Source organism: Phyllobates terribilis, unplaced genomic scaffold (assembly GCF_046119375.1).
Source record: "Phyllobates terribilis strain yellow unplaced genomic scaffold, ASM4611937v1 Scaffold_5__5_contigs__length_657084704, whole genome shotgun sequence".
Classification (NCBI taxonomy): domain Eukaryota; kingdom Metazoa; phylum Chordata; class Amphibia; order Anura; family Dendrobatidae; genus Phyllobates; species Phyllobates terribilis.
This window is the reverse complement of record NW_027362765.1, coordinates 231781560-231809178: the sequence shown is the minus strand read 5'-3', so window position 1 is coordinate 231809178 and position 27619 is coordinate 231781560. Positions and strand designations below refer to the sequence as shown.

General features: G+C 44.8%; 1 protein-coding gene across 2 annotated transcripts in view; it reads right to left on the bottom strand.

The window, feature by feature from the left end:
* LOC141272824 (lysosomal protective protein-like) overlaps positions 1-27619 on the bottom strand; it is a 104639-nt gene that overhangs the window by 31341 nt on the left and 45679 nt on the right. For both annotated transcript variants that reach the window (XM_073683901.1, XM_073683902.1), the window contains exons 7-11: positions 23344-23435; positions 22467-22551; positions 22139-22230; positions 5123-5195; positions 4795-4943 (exon numbers count right to left, since the gene is read on the bottom strand). In XM_073683901.1, the coding sequence (XP_073540002.1) occupies positions 4795-4943; positions 5123-5195; positions 22139-22230; positions 22467-22551; positions 23344-23435 (491 nt within the window). The remainder of the gene's footprint in view (positions 1-4794; positions 4944-5122; positions 5196-22138; positions 22231-22466; positions 22552-23343; positions 23436-27619) is intronic.

Sequence of the window (27619 nt, the reverse complement as noted above, 5' to 3'; positions counted from 1 at the left end):
CGAAGCCATCGATCTCCTGTAATAAAATATAAAATAATAAACCACAACCTTATCCTTACCCCTCCGTAGTAGTCCACGAGTGTCCCACGAAGATCTCCAGTTTAGAGCAGCCACATAGAATGTGACCACTCTGAACCGCTGCCGCCGCTAGAATGACGGGGCCGTAAGGGTTCACCGGAGTTCAGGCAGCGCTGCTCCGGTTAGCTCCTTTACGGCACTGCTGTATCGTGAGAAATTCCCACGGTACAGCAGTGCCGTAAAGGAGGTCTCCGGAGCTGCGCTGACTGAATGCACTCCGGTGACCTCAGTCAGTGGCTCCCGCTGCCGGGAGCGGACGTGTTCCCGGCAGCGTGAGCTTACAGCAGCCATGCACAGCTGTCACCTTCTCCAGATGTGACAGCTGTGCATGGGAGATCAGCGCAGGAACGTGGACAGGTAACTATTTTTTTTTTAGTAAACTAAGAATTAAATAAAATGGTGTGTTTTATTTCAAATAAATTATTTTTTTCTGGGTGTAGTGTGTTTTTTCTTTTTAACACTTTGTAGGTTAGTAATGGGGGTGTCATATAGACGGCCATCATTACTAACCTGGGCTTCATGGCAGCTGGCGCTGACATGAACCCCACCACTATTACCCCACTGCCACCGCTACAGGGCAGTGGGAAGAGCGAGGCTAAGTGCCAGAATTGGCGCATCCTATGGATGCGCCATTTCTGGGGCGGCTGACGGCTGGTGTTTCTAGCCTGGGAGGGGGCCAATATTCATGGCACCCTTCCTGGGCTACTAAAATCAGCCCCCAGCTGTCTGCCTAGCCTTTGCTAGCTATTAAATTAGGGGCGACCCCACGTTATTTTTTTGGGGGGGTTCCCCCATTTTAATAGCTAGTAAAGGCTATGTATTCAGCTGGGGGCTGATATTAGTAGCCTGGGAAGCTCCGTGGGTATTACCCCCTTCCCAGGCTTCAAACATTTGCCCCAGCTGTCTGCTTAACCTCCGCTAGAGCCTAAAATTAAGGGGAACCCCACGCCAATTTTTTTAAAAATAAATCCTTTATTTTAACACTAAATGACAAGTACAGTAATCAACACTGTCACTGTACTTCATATATATGTGACTGACATGTTTCTATCTATCTAATCTATGTATGATTCTCTATTCTTTCTATTCTAAATTGTCGGGTACAGATGCTGAATTGCCGGCCGGCTTTTTTAAAGAGACGGTGCACGAAAACACTAATATTTTTTTAAATAAATCCTTTACACTAAATGACAAGTACAGTAAGCAACACTGTCACTGTACTTCATATATATGTGACTGACATGTTTCTATCTATCTAATCTATGTATGATTCTCTATTCTTTCTATTCTAAATTGTCGGGTACAGATGCTGAATTGCCGGCCGGCTTTTTTAAAGAGACGGTGCATGAAAACACTAATATTTTTTTAAATAAATCCTTTACACTAAATGACAAGTACAGTAAGCAACACTGTCACTGTACTTCATATATATGTGACTGACATGTTTCTATCTATCTAATCTATGTGTGAAGCTCTATTCTGTCTGTTCTAAATTGTCGGGTACCGCTGCTGAATTGCCGGCCGGCTTTTTTAAAGAGACGGTGCATGAAAACACTAATATTTTTTAAAATAAATCCTTTACACTAAATGACAAGTACAGTAAGCAACACTGTCACTGTACTTCATATATATGTGACTGACATGTTTCTATCTATCTAATCTATGTGTGAAGCTCTATTCTTTCTGTTGTAAATTGTCGGGTACCGGTGTATGCGCTGATGAATTGCCGGCTTTTCATGTCATTCTACATTATTCTTAGTTGTTTTACTTCATGTAGAATTAACCTACAAGGAAAGAAAGGGTTTATTTTCATTCCGATATTTGTGTCCCATTGACTTGCATTGGTTTCCGGTATCGGAATCGGCGATATCCGATACTTTTTGGGTATCGGCCCGATCCAATCCGATACGATATTTCCTGATATCGGAAGGTATCGCTCAACACTAGTAGTGAGTCATAAATCCTCCTGACAGACTTAAGCCCCCGTCTCACATAGCGAGATCGCTAGCGAGATCGCTGCTGAGTCACGGTTTTGGTGACGCAACAGCGACCTCACCAGCGATGTCGCTATGTGTGACACTTTGCAACGACCAGGCCCCTGCTGTGAGGTCGCTGATCGCTGCAAAGTGTCCTGGACCATTTTTTGGTCGTTGCTCTCCCGCTGGTCAGCACACATCGCTGTGTGTGACCAGCGGGAGCAGCGATCAGGCTGGTAACCATGGTAAACATCGGGTTACTAGGGGCACACGCGCACCTAGTAACCCGTTGTTTATCATGGTTACGAGCCTGCTAAAGTGAGCGGTAACCTCCCGCTCACTGTAGCAGAGTGGTAACCATGATAAACAACGGGTTACTAGGTGCGCGTGTGCCCCTAGTAACCCGATGTTTACCATGGTTACCAGCCTGCTCCTGCTTCAGAAGCAGGACATCGTGGAAAGATTCTTTCCACGATGTCGCTGCTCCCCTGATCGTTGGTGAGCCTGCCTGTTTGACAGCTCACCAGCGACCACATAGCGACGCAGCAACGATCCCTGACAGGTCGTATCGTTGTCGGGATCGTTGCAGCGTCGCTTAGTGTGACGAGGCCTTTAGTCCTGTGTGGAGGGTATCAAGGACTCTAATCAGTTTGCATTTCCAGACCCTTTGATGTTTTTTGTCATTTGAGGAGATGTAATGATACAGCCCTAATCTCCTGGTCTAACCTCCTGCAGGAGTCACTTTGGAGGGAGAAGCAGTGTGGTTGAGTTACAGCTCTCCTCCTTTCATAGCACTTTGGCTGGTGGAAAGTGCAGTCTCCCTGGCCTGGACAGTTTCTGCCAACTGAGCCATCTGCTGCTGAAACTGTTGCTGCTACTGCTCATACTGTTGCTGCTGCTCTAATTATTGCAGATACGGCTGCTGCACATGGAACAACTGATTATAGTGAACCTGTCATCAGGATTTTGCTAAGTAAACTACAGGCAGTGTCAGGTTGGCACTGCTACACTGATTAAAATAATACCTTGGTTGATGAAATTCATCCTGTGGTTGTTGTTTAATCTTTGATTGCAGTTTGGAGATAATGATATGCTCGTGCTCTGGAGCGGGCCAGTGGGCGGGGCTTTTCTTGGCACTCTGTTCTCATATTCATCCATACGGGCTTAAATGACAGGTCACTTAGTGACCTGCCTCCTACTCTAAATACTGCATTTGCACAAATTCATATTGTGGTCTTTTCAAAAAAAAATTTTAACTCCAGAAAAATGGTGCCCATGCATGATCAGTAACATCTATCGCGCCGTGGCCATTTTGTTGGAGCAAAAAAAAAATTGGCTCCAGCAAAATGGCCACGGTGCGTGCACAGTAGCATCTATCAGCAAGTGATGCTCTTATTCTGCACAAGCCCCACCCACTGGTGGGCGGCACATGTGCAGTAGCATTTATCGCTTGTGGATACATGCTACTACGCACGCACCGCAGACATTTTGCTGGACCCAATTTTTTTTTTTTCTCCAACAAAATGGTCCGGCTCATGCACAGTAGCTGGCGACATTTTGCTGGAGTTCATTTTTTTTTTTTTTTTAAAAGACCACATTATGAACAGTGCAAGCGCAGTGTTTAAAGTAGAAGGCAGGTCACTGAAGGTGCTCAAGCATATCATTATCTCCAAACTGCAATCAAATATTAAACAACAACCACAGGATGGATTTCATCATCCCAGGTATAATTTTAATCAGTGTTCGGCACCAACCTGACACTGCCTATAGTTTACGTAGCAAAATGCTGATGACAGGTTCGCTTGGACAAACTTCTCCTTGCTTTCTGACTGTGTTTGCAATGCTGTAGCTGCCTTTACCCAGGACATTTAGTCTTTACACTGCAATCACCTGTGCTCTTTGGGACTTCACACCTGCATTCTCCACCAATTGTAGGGATTCACGCTCTCAGGTAGGCATTAGGTAGCATTCACACAGACAATGTGGTTTGGTGCAAAGTGCAGTTTTATTGCTTTAATAAAACTCCAAGGGATTCAAACCAAAATAGCTCCTTCTGGGCACAAAAGTATAAAAGCAAATAAACAGTTCATTCAGCAGGCACATATATGTCAGTGCGGGCTCACCCGAACAGATTACAGCTTCTCCCTTTCCAGATTACAGCTCTCTCTCTCAGCTCAGCTCAATCACCAGCTCCAACACACTCCACTCTGCTCAACTTCCCCAGCAGACTGAGAGACCAAAGTGAACACATGCCCTGGTTCTTAGTCAAAGTTAATCAGGTCCTCTAGTCAAGACCTGCAGTGCTAAGATTTAACTCAGGTCCTATCTGGCTTTCCTGTAATATATATGGTCTCTAGCTTTATTGCCATAGACACACTTCTTGCACAGGGGCCCAAAGTTGTATTGTCCTACCCTGAGATAGAAGGTTTCTATACATTTACATTTTAAAGATTTACATGCCCATACACAGTATGTGGTTTGGGGGTTTGATCTTGCTGACAAATTCCCCATGAAGGACTGTTTTTTTAATTATGTGAAAGCCTCAAATAGACACTCTAAGTAAAAGAAAATCTGTCTCAACCCAACTACTACTTCCACAATTGGACAATCAATTCAATAAAAAAAAGTGATATCAATGTGTCTCTAGTTTCAAGCCAACTGGTTTCCCGTCATCACTAAATAATAATGGTAAATTCTTCCATAATGAATAGGTAAAAACAGTGCCATTTAAAATAATTACTTGCAGGTCTCCCACCGGGGCAGTTCATTCGGGATGTGTAATGCTGACCGCACCTCTGGGTTGTTCATGTAGGTAGAGAGGTCTGTATCATTCATACAGGGAAGACCCAGTGATATTGGCTTGTTTAATCGAGATATATCTCTCAATTTCTGTCGAATAATAAAGGACAATTTCTAAATTAAATCAAAAATAACATCTACTGAAAATAGTCTTTTATCTCATTCAGATATACAAGGTCATGAGCAAGTGCAATCATTCATTAGCATGTCTTAGCTACTATCATTGATTTGCCTATTGAGTGCTTGGTATGTTTTCTTCATTTACGTACCTGACTGAATTGGGCATGACGTTCAATAGACATTGTGCCAGGGTGATAAGCCTTAATATGGTCCCCGTAGTCCCTGCAGACAGAAAATGTATAATTTCTTTTTTTTTATTTGTTTTTGGACTCCTGCTTAAAGAGAATATGTCAGCACAATTTTAAAATGTGAAGTAAACACATGTCTGTAATGGCGCTGTAACACTGATTATATTGATACCTTTGGTGAAGAAATCTGCTTTGTGGTTCTTCTTTAATCACCCTTTGTAGTTTTCTGCTAATGAGATTTTGGTGCACAGGGGCCAGACAGAACACTGGGTCTTCTCCTCCCTGTCTGTGATTCCATATACTTATAATGTCCCCCATTCACTTATTATGTTCCTCTTTGTGGCCCCCATAAACTTATAATGTTCCCCATTCTGGCCCCCATAAACTTGTAATGTTCCCCATTCTGGCCCCCATAAACTTGTAATGTTCCCCATTCTGGCCCCCATAAACTTGTAATGTTCCCCATTCTGGACCCAATACACTTGTAATGTTCCCCAGTTTGGACTCCATGCATTTATACTGTCGCTCATTCTGGCCCCTATACACTTATAATGTCTCCTATTCTGGCCCCCATAAACTTATAATGTCCCCACATTCTGGCACCCACTCACTTATGTCCCCCATTCTGGCTCCATACATTTTTGGTGCCCCATTTTGGCCCCCATATACTTATAATGCACTCTATTCTGGCTCCCATACACTCATGATGTCCATCTTTATGGCCCCCATACACTTGTAATGTTCCCCGATAAACTTGTAATGTTTCACATTCTGGACCCCATACACTTGTAATGTTTCTCATGTTGGCCCTATATTTTTATAATGCTCCTAAACACTTAAATTGTACCTAAATTCTGTCCCTATCTACTTATAGTGCCCCCCATTCTGGTCCTCAGAAACTTATAATGCCCCCATTATAATAATAATAATCTTTATATAGCACCAACTTATTCCGCAGCGCTTTACAATTCAGAGGTTCATATACAACAGTCATAAGTAACATAGCGAAAGATAATACAATAATTAAAGCAAAAATAATGATGACCCTGCTCGTAAGAGCTTACAATCTACAATGAGGTGGGGGTGACACAAAGAAGAGGGGCTTATTTACAATGATGGTAAGTAGTAGAGAATTCATATAATCCATCAAACTGAATCTGACAGGTGCTCCGCCCCTATAAAAGTGTATCAAATGGGCTAACCCCTCCCCTTTCTGCAGAGCGTGACCCCGCCCCTATGCTCCAATTAAATTGATAGTGTTATATTAGTGTATCAATTAAAATTCATAGGGTGCGTTATCAAATCATTTAATTTTGATTAATTGATTTGATAATGTTACTATCAATTAATTGTCCGATTATTATTAACACGTTGTTGTTCTGCACAGTAAATTTAATAGACACTTTATAAGTTTTAATGATTTTATTAAAAAAATAGAATGTATCAGACACATCACATTTTAGCCAAATTAGAGAAGGATATAAGGCATTACAATAACATAAGATGTTGGATTTAATAAAATATGTTTTACAAGCGTTCAGAATAACATATAACTAAAAAGTATTTCATAATATATAGTAGTATCTGCATTTTACAAGTGTGTCTCAGACCGCTGACCTCTACACATTTAGGGTGAAGCAGGGCCAGCATAATTTTCAGCACGACCAGAGACTGTTTTAGAGTGATTACTGGCTACGTGCCCTGGCTACCAGATAAAGTGGCCACTAACCCAGCACCGCCTCATCCTGACCAGATAGTGTCCAGTGTTAGCAGCTGATAGAGTGATGTGGCCGTGTGGACGACTTGCGGCCATCAGAGAGAGTAATCAAGAGACCCGCCGCCTTCATTATCAACACGGATCCCTCGGGGCGCCCCGGCCGACACTGGATATTGATAGTGCTCTGCAATGATAAAAAAGCCATATTTTTCGATAGCTACGGGTTGGAGCCAAATAATATTTTATTTCCCTGTGATTTTGTGACATTCTTGAATAGGAACTGTGCGACATATGCCTATCAAAATTGCCAGTTGCAAGATACATTTAGCAGTGTGTGCGGACATTTCTGTGTTTTTTTTCTGTATCATTTTGCCCGGGGACTGACCTATACCAAGATATTGAGCTTCTTCAATGCGAATTTAAATTTACAGATGCAATAATGAATTCTTTGACTGCAGACATAAATTAGGTTTATTTTCTAGTGCGTAAAAATATACTTTTTCTGTGTTACTCTTAGTATGGCGGCATTTAGCTGACAATGCGATGTATAATTGCTTTTAGCTGACCACACGGCCACATCACTCTATCAGCTGCTAACACTGGACACTATCTGGTCAGGATGAGGCGGTGCTGGGTTAGTGGCCACTTTATCTGGTAGCCAGGGCACGTAGCCAGTAATCACTGTAAAACAGTCTCTGGTCGTGCTGAAAATTATGCTGGCCCTGCTTCACCCTAAATGTGTAGAGGTCAGCGGTCTGAGACACACTTGTAAAATGCAGATACTACTATATATTATGAAATACTTTTTATTTATATATTATTCTGAACACTTGTAAAACATATTTTATTAAATCCAACATCTTATGTGATTGTAATGCCTTATATCCCTCTGTAATTTGGCTGAAATGTGATGTGTCTGATACATTCTATTTTTTTAATAAAATCATTTAAACTTATTAAGTGTTAGGCGTAGGGCGTTTGCTGGATTCGAAATGGGTTCAGAACCACCAGTGGATTCTGTGGTCTTCCATTCCGGTCCAGCCAGAGCATCAACGTCAGTCCCAATGCCTAGCTGGTGCAAGAGATGTACAAGTTGTCTCTTGGGTCTTTGTTCCTAGCAACATGAAACGTAGGTTGCGGAGGGAAACAGGGCTGCTACAGCCTAAGTCCAGGATTCACGGCACTGAGCATGCCCGTGACATGGCGGACCGTGATTGGTGGTTTGGGAGTCAGCTGATCCGGTGATCTGGCACCGCCTGATTGGTCGCGGGTGATGTCACCAATAGTGCGACGGTGGGCAGGGCTTAATCTTTCAATAGCCCGCCCACAAACTCTGATCATTGAGCAGTGATGGTGTTGTGTGGACGCTTGGTCGTTTAGGCTCCACGTGTGCTTTAGCTTGATTCAGGCAGGTATAGCGGGGGATAGGCAGCCTTAGATGGAGGGGGGCAGGTAGCTTCGTCTGACAGTCTGGCTCCGACAAAGGGCTCGCCATACACCCCGAACAGTCTGCAGACGCCGTATTCCCGGCACCGCTTGTAAGCCACGTGGAGAGATACTCCTCAGTCCGGAAGCACGCCGGCTGGGAGCACTTATACGCCGGCGTGTATCACACACGCATCCTAGCGCCTGCTGTGTAGTCCCTGTGCTGTAACAGGACTACAGATACATTATTTATCGCACATCTCTCGTGCAGTTAACGGAGATGGTGCGAATCCCTATTCCCGTTCCGGTGTGCAGTAACACAGAAGGGATTGTTGTTTAAGCTGGTTATTTTACCTTCTCACCCGGAAGGTGTTCGGCCGCAGTCCACCAGGCTGCATCGCGGACCCCGGGTTCGGTTGCTTTCCATTATTTAATAAAGTTGTTTGCAACCGTTCCCTTAACAATTAAGTGTCTATCAAATTTATTGTGCAGTACAACAACGTGTTAATAATAATCGGGCAATCAATTGATAGTAACATTATCAAATCAATGAATCAAAATTAAATTATTTCATAATGCACCCTATCAAATTTTAATTGATACACCAATATAACACTATCAATTTCATTGGGGCATAGGGGCGGGGTTAGCAAAAAGGGGAGGGGTTAGCCCATTTGATACACTTTGATAGGGGCGGGGCACCTGTCAAATTGAGTATGATGGATTATATGAATTCTCTACTATTATGGTGGGGCCATCTTGAGGGGATTGAGGGATAGATAAAGGCCGCATAAGCTCGTCACCAGCCAGTAACTGTAGTGCTTTTGGGAACAGTGGAGACTTATGTTTGGAGAAATAATGAATGGGCTATAAAAATATAAAAAGGACTTTGATTAGGGAACGTGATAGGCCGCCCTAAACAGGTGTGTGTTTAGAAAGAGCCTAAAACTGTGTAAGTTGTGGTTCGTCCTAATTTCTTGGGGTAGAGCATTCCAAAGAATAGTCGCAGCTTGGGAGAATTCTTCGAGCCGGGAGTGGGAGGTACGGATTAGTGCGGATGTTGGTTGAAAGTCGCTTGCGGAGCGTAGAGAACAGGTAGGCCGATAAACAGAAATGAGGGAAGAGATGTAGGGGGGTGCCACACTGTGGAGAGCTTTGTGAGTGAGAACAAGCAATTTAAATTGGATCCTGTAATTCATGGGCAGCCAGTGCAATGACTGACATAGATCGGAAGCATCTGAGTAACGATTAGCCAGATAGATGACCCTGGCTGCAGCATTAAGGATGTACTGGAGAGGGAAAAGTCGAGTGAGGGGGAGTCCAATTAATATAGAGTTACAGTAGCCAAAGCGGGAGTGGATCAGGGCAACAGTGAGGGTTTATGTTGTTTCCAAGGTGAGAAAGGGGTGCATTCTAGAGATGTTCTTCAGGTGCAAGTGAGAAGAGCGGGCGAGAGATTGTATATGGGAGGTGAAGGAAAGATTGGTGTCAAACACCAATGCTGGTTTTGCGTTATTGTGGTGCCACACATGGAGAGGGAGATGTCAGATTTAGGGAGGTGAGTAGATGGCGGGAGCAGAAGAAGTTCAGTTTTGGAAAGGCTGAGTTTCAGATAGAGAGCGGACATGATGTTGGAAACTGCGGCCAGACAGTCACTGATGTTCTGTAGTACAGTGGGGGTAAGGTCAGGGGATGAGGTGTATAGTAGAGATGAGCGGTGTTCGACTAGAACTGTTCGCCAATCTCAAATTCGAGCTGTTTTGGGCGGTGTTCGAGTTGTTCGACGAACCCGAACGATTTGCAAAAAATTCGGCTGTTCGAGGTTATGTTCGATAACTGTTCGTGCACCAAAAGCGTGTCCTGCATGTCTGGCGCTATTTAGAGCACCAATCATGCAGGGATTGTCTGCCACTCACTGTAATGCCACAGCCATGGTGGTTGTGGCATTACAGTGATTGCCCAAATCGATGGGAACAGTGCCAACAGTGAAACATGAAAAGCCGGCAATTCAGCAGCGGCATACACCTGTACCCGACAATTTAGAACCGAAAGAATAGAGCATCACACATAGATTAGATAGATAGAAACATGTCAGTCACATATATAAGTAGTACAGTGATAGTGTTGCTTACTGTACTTGTCATTTAGCGTAAAGGATTTATCAAAAAAAATAATAGTGTTTTCATGCACCGTCTCTTTAAAAAAGCCGGCCGGCAATTCAGCAGCGGTACCCGACAATTTATAACAGACAGAATAGAGCTTCACACATAGATTAGATAGATAGAAACATGTCAGCCACATATATACGAAGTACAGTGACAGTGTTGCTTACTGTACTTGTCATTTAGCGTAAAGGATTTATCAAAAAAAATAATAGTGTTTTCATGCACCGTCTCTTTAAAAAAGCCGGCCGGCAATTCAGCAGAGGTACCCGACAATTTATAACAGACAGAATAGAGCTTCACACATAGATTAGATAGATAGAAACATGTCAGTCACATATATATGAAGTACAGTGACAGTGTTGGTTACTGTACTTGTCATTTAGTATTAAAATAAAGGATTTATTATTAAAAAAATTGGCGTGGGGTTCCCCTTAATTTTAGGCTCTAGCGGAGGTTAAGCAGACGGCTGGGGCAGATGTTTGAAGCCTGGGAAGGGGGTAATACCCACGGAGCTTCCCAGGCTACTAATATCAGCCCCCAGCTGAATACATAGCCTTTACTAGCTATTAAAATGGGGGACACCCCAAAAAAAATGACGTGGGGTCCCCCCTAATTTAATAGCTAGCAAAGGCTAGGCAGACAGCTGGGGGCTGATATTAATAGCCCAGGAAGGGAGCCATGAATATTGGCCCCCTCCCAGGCTAGAAACACCAGCCGTCAGCCGCCCCAGAAATGGCGCATTCATAGGATGCGCCAATTCTGGCACTTAGCCTCGCTCTTCCACGCTGCCCTGGTGCGGTGGCAGGGGGTAATAGGGTTGGGGTTGATGTCAGCTTATAATGCCAGCTGACATCAAGCCCAGGTTAGTAATTGAGAGGCGTCTATAAGACACCCCCATTACTAACCCCATAGTCAAAGTTAAAAAAAACACAAACACCCAGAATAAAGTCCTTTAATTGAAATAAAGACACAATCCTTTATTGTTCTAAATTAAACCATACTTACCGTCACGCCCATTCCAGCTGAAGCCAACGATCTCCTGCAATAAAAGAAAAATAATAAAGCAACCTCATCCTTACCTTTCCATGGTTCCCACGACAGCTTCAGCTCTGCTACATCGAGATGACAGGCTGGACCGCAGCAGAACGCTGCCATCCAGCCTGTCATCCCGCAGACACTGAGAAGCGCAGGCTTGCTTGCGCTGCTCAGCGTCTCTCTGTGACGACATCCAGATGAGCCGAGTTCATGTCCAATGAACTCGGCTCACCTCATGCACGTCACTGACAGCGTGGGAAAATTCTCACGCTGAAGCGGTGAGTGCAGGAGAATTCTCCCACGCTGTCAGTGACGTGCATAAGGTGAGCTCATATCCAATGAACTCAGCTCACCTCCTGCACGTCACTGACAGCGTGGGAGAATTCTCCTGCACTCAGCGCTTCAGCGTGAGAATTCTCCCACGCTGAAGCGCTGAGTGCAGGAGAATTTTCCCACGCTGTCAGTGACGTGCATAAGGTGAGCTCATGTCCAATGAACTCAGCTCACCTCCTGCACGTCACTGACAGCGTGGGAGAATTCTCCTGCACTCAGCGCTTCAGTGTGAGAATTCTCCCACGCTGAAGCGCTGAGTGCAGGAGAATTTTCCCACGCTGTCAGTGACGTGCATGAGGTGAGCCGAGTTCATTGGACATTAACTCGGCTCATCTGGATGCCCTCACAGAGAGACACTGTGGAGCGCAAGCAAGCCTGCGCTTCTCAGTGTCTGCGGGATGAGAGGCTGGATGGCAGCATTCTGCTGCGGTCCAGCCTGTCATCTCGATGTAGCAGAGCTGAAGCTGTCATGGGAACCATGGAAAGGTAAGGATGATGTTGCTTTATTATTTTTCTTTTATTTCAGGAGATCGTTGGCTTCAGCTGGAATGGGCGTGATGGTAAGTATGGTTTAATTTAGAACAATAAAGAATTGTGTGTTTATTTCAATTAAAGGACTTTTTTCTGGGTGTTGTGTTTTTTTAAATACTTTACTAGAAATTCATGGTGGTCATGTCTAATATTGGCGTGACCCCATGAATTTCGGGCTTAGGGCCAGCTGATAATGCCAAGCTGGCCCTAACCCCTTTATTACCCAGTGAGCCACCGCATCAGGGCCCTGGATGAGTTGGGTACAGCGCCAGAAGATGGCGCTTCTATGAACGCGCCATTTTCCGGGGTGGCTGCGGACTGCAATTTGCAGCGGGGGTGGCCCAGAAAGCTTGGGCCTCCCTGCGCTGCGGATTCCAGCCCCCAGCTGCCTAGTTGTACCTGGCTGGACACAAAAACAGGGCGAAGCCCCACGTCAATTTTCTTTAAATTATTTCATGAAATAATTAAGAAAAAAAAGGGCTTCCCTATATTGTTGTGTCCGGCCAGGTACAAATAGGCAGCTGGTGGTTGGGGGCAGCCCGTTCCTGCCTGCTGTACCTGGCTGGACACAAATATAGTGCGAAGCCCCACGTCAATTTTTTTTAAATTATTTCATGAATTTCCTGAAATAATTTAAAAAAATTGAAGTGGGGCTTCGCACTATATTTGTGTCCAGCCAGGTACAGCAGGCAGGAACGGGCTGCCCCCATCCACCAGCTGCCTATTTGTACCTGGCCGGACACAACAATATAGGGAAGCCCTTTTTTTCTTAATTATTTCATGAATTTCATGAAATAATTAAAAAAAATTGAAGTGGGGCTTCGCACTATATTTGTGTCCAGCCAGGTACAGCAGGCAGGAACGGGCTGCCCCCAACCACCAGCTGCCTATTTGTACCTGGCCGGACACAACAATATAGGGAAGGCCTTTTTTTCTTAATTATATCATGAATTTCATGAAATAATTAAAAAAAAAGTACGTGGGGCTTCGCCCTATTTTTGTGTCCAGCCAGGTACAACTAGGCAGCTGGGGGCTGGAATCTGCAGCGCAGGGAGGCCCAAGCTTTCTGGGCCCCCCCCCGCTACAAATTGCAGTCCGCAGCCACCCCGGAAAATGGCGCGTTCATAGAAGCGCCATCTTCTGGCGCTGTACCCAACTCATCCAGGGCCCTGGTGCGGTGGCTCACTGGGTAATAAAGGGGTTAGGGCCAGCTTGGTATTATCAGCTGGCCCCAAGCCCAAAATTCATGGGGTCACGCCAGTATTAGACATGACCGCCATGAATTTCTAGTAAAGTATTTAAAAAAAACACAACACCCAGAATAAAGTCCTTTAATTGAAATAAAGACACAATTCTTTATTGTTCTAAATTAAACCATACTTACCATCACACCCATTCCAGCTGAAGCCAACGATCTCCTGCAATAAAAGAAAAATAATAAACCAACCTCATCCTTACCTTTCCATGGTTCCCACGACAGCTTCAGCTCTGCTACATCGAGATGACTGGCTGGACCGCAGCAGAACGCTGTCATCCAGTCTGTCATCCCGCAGACACTGAGAAGCGCAGGCATGCTTGCGCTCCTCACTGTCTCGCTGTGACGGCATCCAGATGAGCCGAGGTCATGTCCAATGAACTCGGCTCACCTCATGCACGTCACTGACAGCGTGGGAAAATTCTCACGCTGAAGTGCTGAGTGCAGGAGAATTCTCCCACGCTGTCAGTGATGTGCATGAGGTGAGCTCATGTCCAATGAACTCAGCTCACCTCCTGCACGTCACTGACAGCGTGGGAAAATTCTCCTGCAATCAGCGCTTCAGCGTGAGAATTTTCCCACGCTGTCAGTGACGTGCATGAGGTGAGCCGAGTTCATTGGACATGAACTCGGCTCATCTGGATGTCGTCACAGAGAGACGCTGAGCAGCGCAAGCAAGCCTGCGCTTCTCAGTGTCTGCGGGATGACAGGCTGGATGGCAGCGTTCTGCTGCGGTCCAGCCTGTCATCTCGATGTAGCAGAGCTGAAGCTGTCGTGGGAACCATGGAAAGGTAAGGATGAGGTTGCTTTATTATTTTTCTTTTATTGCAGGAGATCGTTGGCTTCAGCTGGAATGGGCGTGATGGTAAGTATGGTTTAATTTAGAACAATAAAGGATTGTGTCTTTATTTCAATTAAAGGACTTTATTCTGGGTGTTTGTGTTTTTTTTAACTTTGACTATGGGGTTAGTAATGGGGGTGTCTTATAGACGCCTCTCCATTACTAACCTGGGCTTGATGTCAGCTGGCATTATAAGCTGACATCAACCCCAACCCTATTACCCCCTGCCACCGCACCAGGGCAGCGTGGAAGAGCGAGGCTAAGTGCCAGAATTGGCGCATCCTATGAATGCGCCATTTCTGGGGCGGCTGACGGCTGGTGTTTCTAGCCTGGGAGGGGGCCAATATTCATGGCTCCCTTCCTGGGCTATTAATATCAGCCCCCAGCTGTCTGCCTAGCCTTTGCTAGCTATTAAATTAGGGGGGACCCCACGTCATTTTTTTTGGGGGGTCCCCCATTTTAATAGCTAGTAAAGGCTATGTATTCAGCTGGGGGCTGATATTAGTAGCCTGGGAAGCTCCGTGGGTATTACCCCCTTCCCAGGCTTCAAACATCTGCCCCAGCCGTCTGCTTAACCTCCGCTAGAGCCTAAAATTAAGGGGAACCCCACGCCAATTTTTTTAATAATAAATCCTTTATTTTAATACTAAATGACAAGTACAGTAACCAACACTATCACTGTACTTCATATATATGTGACTGACATGTTTCTATCTATCTAATCTATGTGTGATGCTCTATCTTTCTGTTCTAAATTGTCGGGTACCGCTGCTGAATTGCCGGCCGGCTTTTTTAAAGAGACAGTGCATGAAAACACTATTATTTTTTTAAATAAATCCTTTACACTAAATGACAAGTACAGTAAGCAACACTATCACTGTACTTATTATATATGTGACTGACATGTTTCTATCTATCTAATCTATGTGTGAAGCTCTATTCTTTCTGTTCTAAATTGTCAGGTACAGATGCTGAATTGCCGGCCGGCTTTTTTAAAGAGACGGTGCATGAAAACACTAATATTTTTTTTAATAAATCCTTTACACTAAATGACAAGTGCAGTAACCAACACTGTCACTGTGCTTCTTATATGTGTGACTGACATGTTTCTATCTATCTAATCTATGTGTGATGCTCTATTCCTTCTTGTCTAAATTGTCGGGTACCGGTGTATGCCGCTGCTGAATTTGCCGGCCGGCTTTTTTAAAGAGAGTGTCTTCTGAGCAGTTTGTCAGCTTTTGGACACCTTTGCAGGTGTTTTCTATGTGTTTCTATGTGTTTTTGTTTGCCTGCCATTGGTTTTAACGGTGTTTGACGGTGTTCTAAGGTGTTCGACGAACAGTTCGACGAACAGTTCCTCGAACATCCCGGTGTTCGACGAACCGAACCGAACCCGAACACTACGGGGGTGGCTCAACACTAGTGTATAGTTGTGTGTCATCAGCATAAAGATGATACTGAAAGCCAAATTTTCTGATGCTCTGTCCAATTGGGGCTGTGTAGAGAGAGAAGAGGAGAGGGCCAAGTACTGAACCCTGAGGAACCCCAATAGGGGGGAAGAAGTGGAATCAGCGAACGATATACTGAAAGAGCGGTCAGATAGGTAGGAAGAAAACCAGGAGAGAGCAGTGGCCTTTATGCCGATTGAGTGGAGCATAGAGAGTAGGAGGTGATGGTCAATGGTGTCGAAAGCTGCAGAGAGATCAAGAAGAATGAGGTGAGAGTAGTCACCATTACGTTTTGCTGTCAGAAGATCATTGGTTACTTTGATGAGTGCTGTTTCTGTAAAATGTAGGGGGCGGAAGCTAGACTGTGATGGGTCTAGTAGAGAGTGAATGGAGAGGTAACGGGTAAGGTGGGAGTAGACCAGGCGCTCCAAGAGTTAAGAGATGAATGTGAGATTGGAGACTGGTCTGGAGTTGTTTGTGCAGCAAGGGTCAAGAGAGGGCTTTTTTTTAATAATGGAGTAATGATGGAGTTTTTGAATGAGGAGGGGAAGATACCAGAAGAGAGGGAGAGGTTGAAGATTTTAGTTAGGTGAGTAGTGACAGCTGAAGAGCGAGACTGAAGTAGATGTGAGGGAATGGGGTCAGTGGTGCATGTAGTGAGATGAGTAGAAGAGAGGAGCCTGGAGACTTCTTCTTCTGTGACTGGGTCAAATGTGGAGAGTGATCCAGAGGTGATGTGGGGAGGGATGGGAGTCACGGCACTTGATGGCTGGGAGCTGATTTCCTGACGAATGGTGTCTATTTTCTCTCTGAAGTAGGAGGCCAAGTCCTCAGCACAAATGTCCGTGATGGGGGCCTGCGCTTTAGGACTGAGGAGGGAGTGAAAGGTGTCAAAGAGTTTTTTGGGGTTGTTGAATTATGAGATCAGGGTTGTGAAGTAGGACTGTTTGGCGAGGTGAAGGGCAGAGTTATAGCTTTTTAACATAAATTTATAGTGGATAAAGTTTTCTAGTGTGCGAGTTTTCCTCCATAGGCGTTCGGCACTTCTAGAGCATCGCTGGAGAAGCCGGGTTTGCGGTGTGAGCCAGGGCTGTTTTACTCTATGTTTAGAGGTTCTGAGGGTGAGGGGAGCTACTTCATCCAGGGTGCTTCTGACAGTGTCATTGTAGTGATTTACAGCCAGATTAGGACAGGAAAAAGAGGAGATTGGGGACAGTGATGAGTGAAGGGAGTCTGTAAGTATATGAGGGTTAATGGACTGTAGATTTCTGAATGTGTGATAGGTAGGAGTGTGCTGGGGCGGGCGAGGATTTGTGAGCGTGAAAGAGAATGTTATGATCAGAGAGGGGAAGAGGGGAGTTTTCTAGGTAGGGGATTGAACAAAGCCGGACAAAGACCAGATCAAGGATGTTTCCGTCTTTGTGTGTCTCAGAGGTTGAAAGCTGTGGAGGCCAAGAGAAGTGGATAAAGATAGAAGCTGGGATGTGGATGGGGAGGTGGGGCTGTTTATGGGGATGTTGAAGTCTCCCAGGATAAGGGCTGGTAAATCTGAGGACAGAAAGTACGGCAACCAGGCAGAAAAATGGTCAAGGAACTGAGTGGGTGAACCTGGGGGACGGTATACAACCGCTTCTCTGAGGGAGAGGGGATGGAAGAGCCTGATGGTGTGGACCTCAAAAGAAGGGAAGGAGAGTGATGGAACTGGGGGGATGACCTGGAAGGTGCATTGTGGGGATAGGAGTTAGCCGACTCCACCACCAAGTCTGTTCGCAGATCTCGGGGAATGGGAAAAATGCAAGCCGCCATGAGAAATAGCGTCAGGGGAGACAGTGTCAGAATCCTGGATCCAGGTTTCAGTGAGGGCTAGCAGATTGAGAGAGTTGGTCAGAAAGTAATTGTGCAGGAAAGAAAGCTTGTTGCATACAGCCCGTGGATTCCACAGTGCACAATTGCAGGAGGGAGATGAAAGAGTACAATTGATGTTAATAAGGTTAGCAGGGTTTCGATGTGTGATGGGGGAGGCGTTGAGGTTGGCGGAGAGTGGACCGGAGTTAGGAGAGATATCCCCTGAAGTGAGTAGCAGCACTAAAAGAGAAAGAGCAGATCGTTTTTGGATTTGTGACATGATTTCTTGTGCAATATCTTTGGATAAGATAGAGTGAGATTTTTCAGGAAATTACAAAGAGCATGGGAGCTGTACAAAGGAGAGGGCAGGAGAGAGGGGCAGATGTGGATGAGTGGTGATGGAGGGGGGCATGGGGCGGTGAATGTGGATGAAAAAAGCACTCAGGAATATGGACATAGGAATAAAGTACATAGTTAGAAGAGAGTACAAAGTGTGTGTTACCTGACTCCTGTCCTGAATGACTGCCATTCAAATGACTGTCAGACACTTGTTGAATAGGACACTTTGCTGAAGAGGACACGTGCTTGCACCCCACACCACGTGCACCCCTTATGATGCATCTAGATATACAGTACAGACCAAAAGTTGGGACACACCTTCTCATTTAAAGATTTTTCTGTATTTTCATGACTATGAAAATTGTACATTCACAGTGAAGGCATCAAAACTATGAATTAACACATGTGGAATTATATACTTAACAAAAAAGTGTGAAATAACTGAAAATATGTCTTATATTCTAGGTTCTTCAAAGTAGCCACTTTTTGCTTTGATGACTGCTTTGCACACTCTTGGCATTCTCTTGATGAGCTTCAAGAGGTAGTCACCGGAAATGGTCTTCCAACAATCTTGAAGGAGTTCCCAGACATGCTTAGCAGTTGTTGGCCCTTTTGCCTTCACTCTGCTGTCCAGCTCACCCCAAACCATCTCGATTGGGTTCCGGTCTGGTGACTGTAGAGGCCAGGTCATCTGGCGTAGCACCCCATCACTCTCCTTCTTGGTCAAATAGCCCTTACACAGCCTGGAGGTGTGTTTGGGGTCATTGTCCTGTTGAAAAATAAATGATGGTCAAACTAAACGCAAACCGGATGGAATAGCATGCCGCTGCAAGATGCTGTGGTAGCCATGCCGGTTCAGTAAATCCCCAACAGTGTCACCAGCAAAACACCCCCACACCATCACACCTCCTCCTCCATGCTTCACGGTGGGAACCAGGCATGTAGAGTCCATCCGTTCACCTTTTCTGCGTCGCACAAAGACACGGTGGTTGGAACAAAAGATCTCAAATTTGGACTCTTCAGACCAAAGCACAGATTTCCACTGGTCTAATGTCCATTCCTTGTGTTCTTTAGCCCAAACAAGTCTCTTCTGCTTGTTGCCTGTCCTTAGCAGTGGTTTCCTAGCAGCTATATTACCATGAAGGCCTGCTGCACAAAGTGTCCTCTTAACAGTTGTTGAAGAGATGTGTCTGCAACTAGAACTCTGTGTGGCATTGACCTGGTCTCTAATCTGAGCTGCTGTTAACCTGCGATTTCTGAGGCTGGTGACTCGGATAAACTTATCCTCAGAAGCAGAGGTGACTCTTGGTCTTCTTTCCTGGGGCGGTCCTCATGTGAGCCAGTTTCTTTGTAGCGCTTGATGGTTTTTGCAACTGCACTTGGGGACACTTTCAAAGTTTTCCCAATTTTTCGGACTGAATGACCTTCATTTCTTAAAGTAATGATGGCCACTCGTTTTTCTTTACTTAGCTGCTTTTTTCTTGCCATAATACAAATTCTAACTGTCTATTCAGTAGGACTATCAGCTGTGTATCCACCAGACTTCTGCACAACACAACTGATGGTCCCAACCCCATTTATAAGGCAAGAAATCCCACTTATTAAACCTGACAGGGCACACCTGTGAAGTGAAAACCATTTCCGGTGACTACCTCTTGAAGCTCATAAAGAGAATGCCAAGAGTGTGCAAAGCAGTCATCAAAGCAAAAGGTGGCTACTTTGAAGAACCTAGAATATAAGACATATTTTCAGTTGTTTCACACTTTTTTGTTAAGTATATAATTCCACATGTGTAATTCATAGTTTTGATGCTTTCAGTGTGAATGTACAATTTTCATAGTCATGAAAATACAGAAAAATCTTTAAATGAGAAGGTGTGTCCAAACTTTTGGTCTATTCTGTATAGGAAGGACTATAGCATCAGGTGAGAGGGATTGTGGGAGTTGCTTATGAATAAATTAGCAGCTGCTCAGCTCACCAGGGGAGTGCAGCACTGATCAAAGACTCTATGCCTGACACATTGTAACACCTTCCATCAGATAGAGTTTACAGTGATGGAGGGACAGACATATATCAGTAAATATTGAATACAATGCAACAGATAACATAACACAAATATAGCAAGCAGAGACATTATACCAAAAATTGTTTCAAGATGAAAATTCAGCAGATGAAAATTCATCCCATTATGGCATCCATATACTTATAATGCCTCCATACTCTTATAATGCCCACATTATGGCCCACAGACACTTATAATGCCTCCATTCTGTCCCCCATACACTTTTAATGCCCCCATTCTGGCTCTATATACTTATAATGTCTCCTTTCTGGAACCCATACACTTATAATTGCCCGATTCTGGCCCCATATACTTATAATGCTGCCATTCTGCCCCCTAAACTCTTATAATGTGTAGCATCGGCGTCTCTGCCCTCTGCCAGGCAGAGACGCCATCCCTCTCACCTCCTCGCTCCCCGTGCTCCCCGATCAGTGTCCTCCAGCGCTCCTCTTCCTGCTGCTGCCGGCGCGCGCAGCTTCCCGGGCACTGTGCTTAGGGCGCGCGCACGCTCCCTCTCTCTTAAAGGGGCCACGCGCGCCATCCTAAGGAGTCCCCGGCCAATTGCCGGAGGACCTCCCATATATAAGGCACCCCCTCCAAAATGGAGGTGCCCGAGCAACAGTTGTCGCACAGTATACTTATCTATGCTTCAGCCCTCAGGTCCCACTGCTAGCCTGACTAGTCCTGCCTGTTACCTGCCGTGCCTGCCAGCCCGCCTACCTGGAAGCACCTGCCTGTTACCTGCCTGTTACCTGCCGTGCCTGCCAGCCTGCTTACCTGGAAGCACCTGCCTGTTACCTGCCGTGCCTGCCAGCCCGCTTACCTGGAAGCACCTGCCTGTTACCTGCCTATTACCTGCCGTGCCTGCCAGCCCGCTCACCTGGAAGCACCTGCCTGTTACCTGCCTGTTAACCTGCCGTGCCTGCCAGCCCGCTTACCTGGAAGCACCCGCCGTCACTTGCCGTGACCACCTGCCAAGCCGACCCGGAGGCTCCAACCGTCACTTGCCATGACCACCTGCCAGCCTACCTAGAGACTCCTGCCGTCACTTGCCGTGACCACCTGCCAGCCCACCTAGAGACTCCAGCCGTCACTTGCCGTGTCTACCTGATAGCCTACCTGGAGGCTTCTGCTCGCCAGCCTGCCTGCTGTGCCTACCTGCTATTCCGGTCAGTCCCTGCCATCTGTACCGTGGGAGTCACCTGCTCCCTTACAAGGTCGTCCCCAGAGTAGCACCTGGTCCCTCGGCTCGGTCCTTCCCTGGTCACGGAGTCATTAGCCACCGTACGACCAGGGTTGGTCCGGGTTGATACTTAGTTACGCCCCTCTGGGTCTCTCCTTGCACCGTAGCACAGAGGTTCCACCCCCAGGACCCATAACATAATGTTCCCTGATCTGGCCTAGTACTCTTATGTGGGGGCCGGAATGGAGGACATTACAGGTATATGGGGGTCAGAATGGGGACATTATACTTGTAATGTCCCCTGTTGTAGTTCTCTTCACATAGAAAGTAATTAAAAACAGCTATACTTCGCACCTGTCCTCGCTCAAAGGACAAGCGGCTACTTCTTCATCTGACATACGGGGCATAATGAAGTAATGTCATTGCTTTGCCTATGATGACCCCACATGAGCTGCTTGCGTCTGATAGGCTGGCGGTGTGTAAAGCTATTGTAGTGCAGGGAGCCAGTGGCTCTCTGTACTCCAATAGAGTTCAACTGGATGTGTGTCCAAGAATGCACATCCAGCTGAAAATACAACTTGTGTCGGCAGGATCCCAAGCGCTCCAGACCAAGTCGCATCCTCAGTGACCGCTGGTCTCTACCAATATAATATTTTACAACATCACTACATCATCTGAAAAGATTATTCTAGAAGGTTTGCCCTTTAAGTATGCCACCACCTTAGAGTGGTCTGTAAGGTAGAAAGTGTAAACATTATATATACACAGAACAGATTTACATATATATGACCTATGTACCTTATCTCACCAGGCTCTCCCTCCACACATGGCTGATAAATATTATATATATTCAGCTTGGAGTTGTGTGACTTGGAGAAGGCAAGGTTAGTCTAGAAAGAGAATAGTCACCATTATAGTAATGAAAGTTGTAGATTTCATTATTGCTGACATTGTGGCGTTATGTCAGGTGACACTTTAGTGATCAGACATTGTGTTCACATATCTTATGTGTTACAGTATTTCAGTACACTTACATTGTGATATGATTTTTGCTATTTACCATGTGTATTGTGCAATGTGAATTTTCACAGAACGCTTGTGATCAGTCAATGACCATAATACTTACTGCTATCTTACATGCCAGGCTGCTGGAAGTAAGAAAATCACAACCTTTTTTTGTACAGCAAAAGTGCTCCAGACGTGACCAGGTCCTATATCAGGGATAAAAGGAAAGCTATAAAGAACAGTGGACTAAGAATTAAAAGGCATTATGGCCCAAATTCATCAAAGGAATGTTGCCAGAATTATGGTGTAAATTGCTTTGAAAAGTTGCAAAATTTGGGATCTACTAAGAGTTGTGCAAAAATTTTGCAACTTTTGGCGTTTTCACACCAGTTTCTCCCATCTCTGCCAAAATGGGCAAGATGATGGCGTAGTAGACACCTCAGCTTGTCTAATTCATGACCAGCTGTAGCGTTCCTTATGCATTTAAGCATACTGGAGCAAGATTTTTGGCTAGGTGCCCAGAGGTGCACGCAACTCGTCAGGTACATTGCATTTAAGAGGCATGTGCCTAGTAATGAAAAAGGAGTGTCTGACTCCAACATGTTCCTCATCAAATCCGGCAAAAAACATTATTTAATTTGCTCCTTTTTTTTGTTAACTTTAATTTGTTTTTTTGCAATTTCTTTTAACAACGTGGGCATGATTTTCCTTATCTAGATGTTTTACACAAATTCATCATTTGCGACTTTGCAAATTTTTTTGTGCAATTAAACTCTAATACCCTAAGTTCAGTATAAAATCTGGCTAATTTTAACTTTTGTGCAAAATTCACCAATCCGCCTGCGCCATTTCAAAGAATTTGACAAAAAAAAGTCAATGAATACCCCAAAAACGAAAAAATAACCCACTTTCTTTTGTATGTAGCGAAAGATAAACATATAGGACATATACACATATCTTTTACATATATATTGAACATATGCTCACTTTTTACTTACTTTATATCCAAAAGACCATGGTAATATGCAAAATATAAAACGGAATTGTGATCCAATGTAAAATCTGTAATACCATTTCCTATAGCAAGTCCCTGAAATTAAAAGATAAAAAATATAGTGTTAATATTATCCTTTAGAATTACTCATCACCTCCTTTTATTCTCTGGGTCCTGTTGCTGACATATACAGTATACTTTGAAAAAGTTATAGGCAAGTGTGGAAAAAATGCTGCAAAAAAAGCAAATAATTTATTATCATCAATTAACAAAATGCAAATTGAATGAACAAAAGAGAAATCTAAATCATATCAATATTTGTTGTGATCTTTGTGTTCAAAACGCATAAAAGCATAAATTCTTCTAGGTACACTTGCACACAGTTTTTAAAAGAACTCAGCAGAAAGGTTGTTATAAACATCTTGAAAAACTAACCACAGATCTTCTGTCATTAAGAATGTCATTAAGAGCTATATTCAGCAAAAGAAGACTGATGAATCCTGGAAGTGATGATATCGCCCCCACAGAGACCTGATATCAACATCATCAAGTCTGTCTGGGATTACATGAAGAGACAGAAGGTTTAGCACAAACCTACATCCACAGAGGATCTATGGTTAGCTCTCCAAGATGTTTGGATGTTCAAAAATTGATTTAATTTAGATTTCTCTTTTGTTAATTCACTTTTTAATTTGTTAATTGATAAACATAAACTATTAACACTTCTATTTTTGAATCATTTTTACTCTGCATCTTTTTTTCATAGCCAGTGTTCAAGAGTTTTTCACTCGAAATGCGTATGGCATTTTTTATACACACTACCCCATAATATATGCTTTGTCGTCTGAAATGTCCATTTTTTGTCTTTTCTACAAATTTTTAAAAGGATTTGCCAATAAAGATTGTTGAATTTTAATTAATTGCCCAGTGTGTTGAGCTGGATCCATCTTCACTTCCTCATCTTTTTTTCCCACATACAGTGGGGAAAAAAAAGTATTTAGTCAGCCACCAATTGTGCAAGTTCTCCCACTTAAAAAGATGAGAGAGGCCTGTAATTGACATCATAGGTAGACCTCAACTATGAGAGAGAAAATGAGAAAACAAATCCTGAAAATCACATTGTCTGATTTGGAAAGAAATTTTTTTAATATTTTGGTGAGGGTGGGGGTGATTTACAGAGTGTGGGAGATTTGCATATATGCGGTCACATGGCGACTAGACAAGCGTGGCCTCACTCAATGAAAATGAATTGAGTGAGGCCGGACACGTCTAGTTGGAATGTGGCCAGAAGTATACAAATCTTGCATACTTGTGCAAGGGAGAATCCTAAAAATGTGCAGTGCATGCCCTGTGAGAATTCAGAAGCCTGTAGTCACCTAGAGAGACTGCAGACTTTTATCTCAAACCAGAACAAGCCCTTTAATTATAAAAATGAAGCCCTTTTATTGTGCTTTGCTCTATCTATAGCTTTTATTAGCATGTATAACATAGCTCATGGCTTTTTTCCAAAACTTCCAAAACTGTGTCATTAAATGTAATAACATAATGCCTATTAGAACCATGCACATTGTACAAATACAATACTGTGCAAAAATTTGAAGCAGGTGTAAAAATTAAACTATTTAGACTTCTATTTTTAAAGGCATTCTTACTTTATAGCATTTTATTTTCCACACCTGTCTAAACCTCTTGCACAAAACTGTACGTATTATGCATATTATACCAAATTAAGACAATTGAAGGAACCTGGCATGTCCCAAAATGCTATTTATTTGCGGCTTTTTGCAGTATTAGCAAAAGCTATGAGATTTCAGAAATCTCATGCACAAACTTTTTTTCGTGAATAAAACTGCATTAAACATGCAATGTAGACAAATGACACATGTAACCTGCACCCAAAAAAGCAGCAAAAACACACCAAAACCTGATTTTTATAAGCAGCTTTTTTACTGCCAAGAAAGCAGGTTTTGCCTGCAGCAAAAATGCAGCAAGAACGCAACATGTGAACATAGCCTAACAGAGTAACAATGTTTTCTGGCTGCTTTACTGAAAGCCCGGCTACCAGGAGAAAATGAACTTTATTAACCCTTTCACAACCTTAGACGTACTCAGTACGTGCTGGTTGGGAATGGACATACTGAGTACGTCCAGGTGATTTTGCATGCACAGACGCTGGGCGTGAACGATCGCTACCAGGTACCAGCTGAATCTGACAGCTGACCCCAGGCTCTCAGTGCCGGTACAGGTGTCCCCACTGCTCCTGGCACATTAACCCTCTAAATGCTGCGATCGCCAGCAATCACAGTATTTAGCAGGCATGCAGAGGGAGGAAGCCCCCTCTGCTCAAGGATCCTCACACCCGCGACGTCATTGGTCATGACAACATCCGGGTCACCTGGCTCCAGCAAGTTAGTTAGTTCATGTGACTCGCCCCCTGGGCCGTGGGGCACTCGGATCCGGGCAATAGGGGGAACGATGGGAGTAGTAGTGGCAACCCGGTTCCGTGGCTCAGGGTGGTCAGGCCAATGGTAGTCTGCTACGTGCTTTAGATAATGTCCGACTACACCACCCGTGGATTGCGGTTATTAGGAACCGCCGCTGCAAGGCAGTCCGCTGGGGCTGATGACGTGTGCAGCTGAGATGGTGTGACTCCCCACGGGAAGAGTGCGGCCCCAGGGCAGTGTAGCGGATGGTGGGAGTGATGGTAGCGAGAGTCCCGGTACCGATAGTGCTGGAGGCGCGAAGGAGCACACAGACAACAAGTTACAGTCCAGGGTCTTTACTCACAGTTAGTTTCCAAGTCACTTCAGCTGGCAATGACTGCCCGAGCCGTGCTGCGTCCACCAGGTGCGGGGCTCGGTCAACTCCCAGGCAGTTCAGGAGCATGGCACAGGACCCCCTTTTATCCTTTCTCTGGCCTGCCTCACCAGTGACCCACTTTTGTCCAGCTGCCGCGGACCTGTGCGGTTAAACGTGGGCCCCGTCCTCCGCTGTCCTATATGGTGACTTCCTAGCAGGTTTGATGAGGTGTCGCACCAATATATGATCACGACGACCGGTCTTTGGCTGAGGGTTGTTTCTCCTCCACCAACTTGGGATCCGGTACCCTTAATCTGCCTGACCCTGCACCCTGGATTCTCGTGGGTTCTTAGGGTCCCTTCCACCTTCTTGTTCCTGAGCCCTTCTGTTTCTCTGTCTCTCCTTCTTTGCAGTTCCTTTCTGCTCCTGTTCCTTTCTCTTGGAGCTGAGATGAGCTAGAATCTCAGCTCCCCTTCACCTCCTCCTCGGCCTCTTCTCTAGGCCCACTTCTCCTTCTCCTCTCAGGCCCCGGCCTCTTCCCTAGGCCTGCCTCTGGAGCAGCACTCAGCCTGAGCTGCTGCTCCCTGTCAGCTCTCCTCTCCTCACAGACTGAACCTAGATCTAAGATGGTGCCCACCTTTTATACCTCCTTCTAGCCATGAGCCCAGGTGACCAGCAACCAATGGGCTCCTACCTACGCTCAGGAACCAACCCCTATCTGCCCCTACAGCACTGGGTGTTCCACCCCTCCCTCCCCACTCCAGCAGGGACATGGTCGGTCGTGCCTGCACTTCTGTCTAGTGGGAGCACCGTTGAGCTGTCCCTGGGAAATGGGGTGTGTGTGCTGCATGCAGTTAACTGAGCCCTGGTCCATTCTCCATCCTTACCTGGGAGTGGAATATCACACCTCTGGGCTGAGGTGCAATACCCCTGTAGCGGCCGAACCCTCGGGGCGCTACACATGCAAAGAACATGATCTAACTAAGTTGTGTCAGTGCAGAACTGACAATTACAAAGCATAGCAATGCTCCTGCATTGCTATGCTTTATAACTGTAATCAGATTGCTAAAAGTCAAAGTCACAAAGTGGGAGTAAATAAAAAATGTAAAAAAAATTGTACAAATATTTTAATATATATGTATTGTACTGATACATTTGTAATTGTCTGTAAAAAAAATTATAAAACAAAAATACACTTGTTTGGTATTGCCGCGTCCAGAATGACCTGCCCTATAAAACTGTCACACTAGTTAACCAGTTAACCCCTTCAGTGAACAACATAGAAAAAAAAAAACACGGGCAAGAAACTATGCTTTTACATCATACTGCCGAACACAAAGTGGAATAAAACGTGATCAAAAACACAAATGTAAATATAAATGGTATCGCTGAAAACATCATCTTGTCTGGCAAAAAACAAGCCACCATACAGATCCGTCAACGCAAAAATAAAAAGTTATAGCTCTCAGAATCATCGATGC